This window comes from Antennarius striatus, chromosome 13 (assembly GCF_040054535.1).
Source record: "Antennarius striatus isolate MH-2024 chromosome 13, ASM4005453v1, whole genome shotgun sequence".
Taxonomy (NCBI): Eukaryota; Metazoa; Chordata; class Actinopteri; order Lophiiformes; family Antennariidae; genus Antennarius; species Antennarius striatus.
In genome coordinates, this window is record NC_090788.1 from 18,888,966 (window position 1) to 18,896,995 (window position 8,030).

The 8,030-nt window shown below is 40.6% G+C and overlaps 1 protein-coding gene across 2 annotated transcripts; it reads left to right on the forward strand.

Annotated features, from left to right (window-relative positions):
- The first annotated feature begins 290 nt into the window (after nucleotides 1-290).
- Nucleotides 291-4,437, forward strand: slc22a6l (solute carrier family 22 member 6, like). Of its 2 annotated transcripts, XM_068331417.1 has the most exons (11): nucleotides 291-541; nucleotides 711-1,215; nucleotides 1,300-1,403; nucleotides 1,565-1,719; nucleotides 1,817-1,985; nucleotides 2,089-2,212; nucleotides 2,305-2,420; nucleotides 2,504-2,718; nucleotides 2,801-2,909; nucleotides 3,620-3,823; nucleotides 3,977-4,437. In XM_068331417.1, the coding sequence occupies exons 2-11, from the start codon at nucleotides 811-813 to the stop codon at nucleotides 4,062-4,064; spliced, it is 1,689 nt and encodes a 562-aa protein (XP_068187518.1). In that variant the 5' UTR covers nucleotides 291-541; nucleotides 711-810; the 3' UTR covers nucleotides 4,065-4,437. The 2 variants fall into 2 exon arrangements, with proteins under 2 accessions (XP_068187518.1, XP_068187517.1); XM_068331416.1 differs by having other exon boundaries at nucleotides 711-1,403.
- The last annotated feature ends 3,593 nt before the right edge of the window (nucleotides 4,438-8,030 follow it).

The window sequence follows — 8,030 nt, forward strand, 5'->3', positions numbered from 1 at the left end:
TATTCTCTAGGGTGACATGGCCAAGTTATGCTACCTGAACGTTTCCAGTTTGAATTGACATCATACGGTCACTTATTGACTATGACTGCTTGAAAACACCAAGTTAAAGAGGATGGGAAAGGCTCTTTGATTTCAAGAGCTGTAGTATAGTTGAATATTTATCAGAGCATTTTGCAATTTGTTAAACACCTACTTTCTAATTGGCCGCTGCTGATGTCAGAGGGTGTGTTTCCTTGCAGATATGCACACACATTTGATGCAGGGACTCATTTGCACACGCTTCACGATCCTGCAGGCCGAGCGCTCAGCATGCTGCCTCAGTGTTTGCTGAATGAGCTCCTTAAACCTTGAGAAGTTATAGCGCAATCCTAACAATCCAAAGTTCAGAAAAGCCTTAGTAAAATGGGAACCCACTTACAGTACCTCCTGCAGTAGCACGACGGCTCTCACTTCTTTTTGAGTTTTCCATTTTTTTCTGGAATTGTTTCCCCTGGATTTCATCTAAAATCAATAGTATCATCTGCTAAATATTTGTCTGGAGGTACTTCCCTTGAAGAACTAGCATTCTCATTTTATTTTGTAGATATTTTATACAATGGAAGAAAAGTAAACCAGCAGGGAGTCCAGTTAAAATCTGTTTTAACATCTTTAAAAGTGTTAGTCTTAGTAGTTGGTTCTTGCAAGTAATGCTTTGTTTAATATTTTCACAGGCATTTTAATGAAGCAGTCCTTTTTGCACAACGCAGCATTCTAAAGAAATCTACCATCACCGAAGTTTAGTGCCATTTACATTGGATCATATTGTGCACCATGGCGTTCGGAGACCTGCTGGAGATGGTCGGAGGCACGGGGCGCTTCCAGATCATGCATGTGACGCTCCTCTGCATACCAGTCCTGATGATGGCCAGTCACAACCTGCTGCAGAACTTTGTGGCCCCTGTGCCTCCTCACTACTGCAAAGCACACAAGAACCTTTCTCAGTCCCTGCTGAGCCCGGAGGAAATCCTGCTTATCACAGTACCGCTGGACCAGAAAGGGAAACCGATGAAGTGTCTGCGTTACGTTACCCCGCAATGGCACCTGCTGGCCCTGAATAAGACCTCTGGTTCAGAGGAGCAGGGGGATGCTGAGAACGGTTTGGATGTTGAGCTGCAGGGATGTGTAGACGGATGGTCCTATAACATTACTGATGAGAGCAAATCCATCATATCTGATGTAGGACGATGTTTTATTCAGTCAGACACTTTGCATGTCTTCAAGTTGCATTGTAATATGTTTAAATTTTGGTGTTTTTGTCAGTGGGATTTGGTGTGTGATTTACGCTCTCTGAAACAAATGGGACAAACCATCTACATGGGAGGTGTGCTTGTGGGAGCTATTGTATTTGGAGATCTATCTGACAGGTATCTGTGCAAAATTTAAATTTAAAATCATCTTTAAGTCCTCACTTTGTTACAATTAATCACTACAATCTTTTAAACATCACTGACCAAATTTATAATCTGTTGAAGTCAAACTGTGTGGTAACCTGACCTTTCTCTTTGACGGTTGACTTGTGTCCCAGATACGGCAGACGCGTCCTCCTGCTTATCTCCTATCTTTTTATGGCGGTGTCGGGAACATGTGCTGCTTTCTCGACTTCTTTCTCCATGTTCTGCCTGTTCCGATTTGGCTGTGGGATGGCTTTGTCCGGCCAGGGCCTCAACGGCTTCTCCCTCAGTAAGACATTTAGCGAGACACGCAACAACCAGTGCAGTAAGTGTGAGTGCAGACAATACGCCTATCGTGAAATAACTCTCTTTCTGTTCATTTCAAGTTTTGGAGTGGATCCCAACCCGGGTGCGTACAGTGTGTGGGACTACAGCAGGTTACTGCTACACAACGGGACAGCTGATTCTTGTTGCCATAGCTTACTATGTCAGAGACTGGAGAGGGTTGACCCTGGCTGTGTCTTTACCATTCTATGTCATCTTCCTCTACTCATGGTGAGATGCCTAAGCTATGAAAGGCAAATAAAATGTCTCATAATTACAGATCATTATTGCAAAATGAGTCCACAGATAAATAACTTACCAACACCTCCTGCAGGTGGTTCCTTGAATCATCAAGATGGTTAGTTTTGAACAATAGGTCCGAGGAAGCCATCAGAGACCTTAAAAGGGTGGCCAGATTTAACGGATGCCGAGACGAGGGTGAAAAAATTGACATTAAAGTAAGGAGAAGAGCCCCGTTTTTGTTTGTTTTTTGCTGCATTATTTATCTCATGAAATCAGTTTGATCTGAGACGACCTCTGACCTGCGTAGATGCTGGAGGAGTCCATGAAGAAAGAGATGTCTTGTTCGCACGGTTCCTATTCCGTCTTGGATCTGTTCCGTACGAGCACCATGAGGAAGATGACAATCTGCCTCAGCGCAACCTGGTACACGTCTTGTTGTAGAAGAACCAAAGTGATGCTTACACACTTTTCTTTAAGCTGCATTGATACATCTTGTGATTTTTCAGGCTATCGACAAGCTTTGCTTATTATGGTCTTGCTATGGATCTGCAAAAGTTTGGGGTGAACATCTACTTGATGCAAGTGATCTTCGGAGCCGTTGACATCCCTGCAAAAGTTATCATAAATGTGACGATGAGTCTCCTCGGACGACGTCCGTCACAATCTGGGGCTCTCATCCTCGCTGGGGTGGCTATTCTGATCAATCTAATGGTACCTGATGGTATGTGGGAACATGTTCTGTCTGATGAAAGTTCTGTCTAAGCACATTCTATCATCTCATAACATGTCGTGCTCTTGTGCAGATCAACAGACTGTACGTACGTGCTTAGCAGTATTTGGTAAAGGTTGTCTCGCTGCCTCTTTCACCTGCTGCTTCCTGTACGCTGGGGAACTGTTCCCCACCATCATTCGGTAAGTCTTATTCAGTAATTCCTTTTTGGGGAAATTCAGTTCTCTTATTACTCAATATAATACTGATTTTTATTTTATTTTTTTTGAAGGCACAAATTTTTACCTGGAAACTTTTGTTTTAATGTGAAAAAAATCCTGATGGGATTTTCTCTTTATTTGTCCTTTTTTGAAACAAAAAAGACAAATATTATTTCACAGAGCTAAACCCAGGCCAATCATACATAAATGACATAATATACATGACATTTGTGTCTCAACTCAGTGAATTTTTTTTGGTTTAATTAAAAATGTAATTAATGAAATGTAATTAATTGATTAATTCATTAATTCATTAATTTAATTACAATTAAAACTTTTAAAAAAATTAAATTTTACATGACAATTGTGTCTCAACTCAGTGAAATTTATTATTTTAGCAAATTAATATTTATATTATATTTGGAATATATATATAACAGATAACAGACTAACAAAAAGCTCAACCATAATGAAGGGCAGTGTGGTATTTTATTTTGTTAGTCTGCAGGCTGTTTAGTCACGGGTGAGCAGGTTTTAACAGAATCACCTTTAACCCACACAGGAAGGATAAACACTTGAGTGAGGTTAAGAAGATTAGAAACGCTTGAGTGGTTTACAACATCATAGATGTGCCACTAAAATTATTACCAATGCTTTTACTAACAAAACTGTGTGGTTCTTGATTCTCTCAGTCAGAGTGGCATGGGCTTTGTCTCCATGATGGCCCGTGTAGGGTCCATGGTGGCCCCCATGGTGATTCTCACAGAAGACCACATACCATGGCTTCCAGCGTTAATCTACGGAGGCGCTCCGATCCTCAGCGGAGTGGCTGCAATGTTTCTCCCGGAAACACTTGGCTCACCTCTTCCTGAGACAATACAAGATGTAGAGGACAGGTAAGATGGAACTCCATTATGTAGGAATTCCTACTTTCCTTATGTAGCAGCATGTCTCAAAATCAAAGCACTGGTTCTTAGAATTGCAATGAGAAAGGGGGAGAGGAAAAGAAAAGATTTCACCCACAAGTTGATGTTGTGTGTTTAACATAGGGGATCTGGGAAAAGCTCCAAAATGAGACAGAAGAAAACGATACCCTGTCAGGAAACAAACACCAACCTCCTAAAACAGGCTGCTTGAAGACGTCTGCGGTGTCCTGGGGCCACAGCTGCTGGCGCGTGAAAGAAAGCAGACTGGGAACTGTTTTATCGCTTGACTATTTGACTTTCATGAAGCATTTGTGTCAGATGAATGCTGGATAAATGGAGTCGTAACATTATATTTACAGTCAAGTCAGCACAGTGACATGATGATGCAAACAATCTGATGTTGGTTTATCTGTTATAGAGTAGCTTTGAGGACAGTCTTAGTTTTAACCAGTTACGTTTTATATTTTTGTGTACATGTTTTAAAATGAGCATTTTTTCTTTTACTAGACACTGACAGGTTTGCAGTTGATGTATATTATTATGTATTTTTATTACTTCTTAATATTGTATATGAGTCTTTGTACTTTCTGAACAACAATGTATTTTACTTAAAATTAACAACTCATCAATGTCTGTCCGTCTCTTTTTTTTTCCTTGTGGTCTGTTGAGGTCAAGTCACCAGCATGATTTAATTTTTGATTGAATTCTTGTTTGTTGGCCTGAGTCATCATCAGACGACAGCATTATTAAATGGTGTAGTAGTAGCACCATATAAAGACTCGGTCGTTCACAAGCAAGGATGAGATGAAGTTGGTCGATCAGATAATTTGCAAACTGTTACAAGAAAGTTTGTACATGGGCTGAAAAAAGCTTTGGAAAAATCGTGACCTGTCAACACAATTACTTTGAAAATATAGTGTCATGCTGTGTCAGAAGAATGCATGGACTTTGGACCAACGTATAGAAAACAGAGGCTCACCACAATAAGGTAAAAAAAAAAAAAAAAAAAAACAAGGGAAGAAAATTGAAACAGGTTTTATTTTACCATTCATCTCACATTCTTGTTGTAAAGAATAACATCAGTGAGTTATGAACCCTTTTTTAGAAAAATAGATGAGATTAAAGGAGAATATTCAAAATTGGTTTTGCAACCTTCATGTCTCTGCTCCTGCACCTCATTGCAATGTTCAACCAAATAGATCATGGCATCACTGGCCCATTTTCCACTTGCTTTACATCGTATACATATAAAAACGTGCATGTTTGAAAGAAAATGATCTGTCTTTTATCATAATATACCTCAGGCCAAACTCGACATAAAACACTTTATTCTCAATAAATCTGTGATTTCTCATGGTTTACTTCTAGAAGTCTTTATTCTGAGTTCAATCCTTAAGCAGCACATATAAGAAATAAAGGAAATTGACATTTTCAACTTTACCAGTGCAGCTAACAACACGCCTGTGGTTGACCAATGCAGAGATTGAACTTTATGCTGTTGTTTTTAAATTGTAAATGGACTCATGTGGGCTTCCTTCCTACTTGATTTGATTAAATCTTATACCCCACCTCGTATTTTATATGAACTCTTCTCAGAGTAAAGTTGAAGTTAAATTGCTGTTGGGCCTTCTTCTACCATGTTCTCTTCTTTTGGAATCATCATTGGAATCGTCATCATCATCATCTTTAGGAATCATCATCGAGCGCCTTTAACACCATCCAGCCCCGGCTCCTACAGGACAAACTTACCTCCATGGCTGTGGACCCCTATCTCGTGAGGTGGATCAAGGACTACCTAACGGACAGACCCCAGTACGTCCATATAGGGGACTGTTTGTCTTCTATGGTGACCAGGAGCACGGGGGCGCCACAGGGGACCGTGCTCTCCCCCATTCTCTTCACCCTCTACACATCGGACTTCAAGCACAACTTGGATACCTGCCACATACAGAAGTACTCCGATGACATTGCGATAGTGGCATGTATCCGGGAGGGTGATGAGGGGGGGTACATGGCATTGGTGGCTGACTTCGTGGAGTGGTGCCAACAGAACCAGCTCCAGCTCAACGTCTCCAAGACCAATGAGATGGTGCTGGATTTACGGCGGGCACCTCCCTCTCCACAACCAGTGATCATCGAGGGCAGTGAGGTGGAGGTGGTAGGAAACTATAAGTACCTGGGACTGCAGCTAGACAGCAGACTTCTTGTACACACTCGGATTGTGTGTACAAGAAGGGGCAGAACAGGATGTACTTCCTGAGGAGGCTGGCCTCCTTCAACATCTGTCCTAAGCTCCTCTCATGTTCTATCAGTCCGTAGTCTCCATTGTGCTGTCATACGCCATTGTGTATTGGGGTGGGGGGGCCAGGAGAAAAGATATGGACCATCTGAACAGAATCATCTGCAGAGCGGGCTCAGTGGTCGGGCTGAGCCTGGACTCTGTGGAGACAGTTCTGGGGAGCAGGACCATGTCTAAATTCAGGGCCATCATGAACAACACCAGCCACCCCCTACACACCACCAGCACCTTCAGAGGCAGACTGCTGTCACACAGCGCCTCCCCAGAGAGGCTGAGGTCCTCCTTCGTGCCCTGTGCCATCAGGGGGTACAATGACTCTTGACTCTCTCAGGAGGAGCGGGGGGGAGGTGGCGAGGTCAGCACGCGGTTAAATGGATTTGGATTAAATTAAATTAAATTTTATACTGTTTATATTTTAATTTTTTTTAGTATATGTACTGTTAATGCTACATGTGTCTGTTAGTGTAGTGTTTATCTATCTATCTATCTATCTATCTATCTATCTATCTATCTATCTATCTATCTATCTATCTATCTATCTATCTATCTATCTATCTATCTATCTATCTATCTATCTATCTATCTATCTTTTTAACCACATTTAGATCTGTGAATTCAAATAAAAACTACTTCAACATTTATGACTGCAACCTTTGCCTTTCCTACTGGGTCTGTGTTTGTCCTACAGCCTTAATTACAACAATTTGTAAAGTCCCTCTCACCCAAATCCAGACCATCTTTCTATCCATTGCTGTTGGCCCCCCCTCTGGCTGTTTCCACCTCACACAGATATATTCTTGCTAATTTGTAGTGTGTAGTCTGTCCTCTTCCCGGCCACCAGGGTGGAGAGGAGGGTCATGTGGCTCAGGAGCCACAGGAGCCACTCAGGAGGAGCAGCTTATACTGTCATTCATCTGCTGTGTGCACATTCTTCATATATATTTCATAATTTACACGCATTAGAACTTACTCTAGGAATTTGATATTTTAACATTCAACCCCTACCTGACTTCCCTGTCTGTGGGGAGGTTTTCTTTTCTTGGATCTAAGATCTAAGGACGGAGGGTGTCACACACATTTTACAGTTTGTAAAACCCATTAATCAATTTTGATTCGTGACTTTGGCCTGTATAAATAAACCTGATTTAAGAAAGATTAATAATCTTATAATTTAAATCAATTGTTTAAATTCATTAAGTGGACTATAGATATTGTTGTTTTTGGGTTGTTGTTTTTTTTACAAAAGATTCTTGATTATTGTTGTATATAATGTGATAGCAGTTCTTGTGAAACACTATTGCGTCTATACACTGTTTCTTTACATTAGAAAATATGACTGGACACAGGGCAAAACGTGGCAGAAACGGTATGAAAGGTGAATAGTTCTGATGCGTATGAATCGTGCTGTTGGGGTACCATCTAGTGGTGAAATGATTGTACTGCATGATAAAAATCATTGGACCATTTGAAAATAGTGTGTGTGAAAGATTGCATTCATCTGAAGAAATTTAAATTACTCTAGAAAAACAATCAAAAATATAATTAATGAGAAAAAAATGTATCCTGGGATAATCAGTAAAGATTTTCTCTTCACTGAACTGTAGCAAGCTTTTTTTTCTTTCATATATTATATAATCTCGTGATAGGTCTCAGGCAGTAGGTGCAAGTTTCTACATGCATCTTGTCCTCAATTTATGCTCTGTTGCAAAACTAACATGTAAACATTGTGCTTTAATCCAACAAAGCCTCTCAAACACCATATTGAAGAAAATCATAACTATGTATGTAGTCTGCTAGTGTAAAGATAACAGATCAGTCAGAGTCAAAATGCAGAGGAAAGCCCTTCACACAAATAACTGCATCATAAAATGATATGAA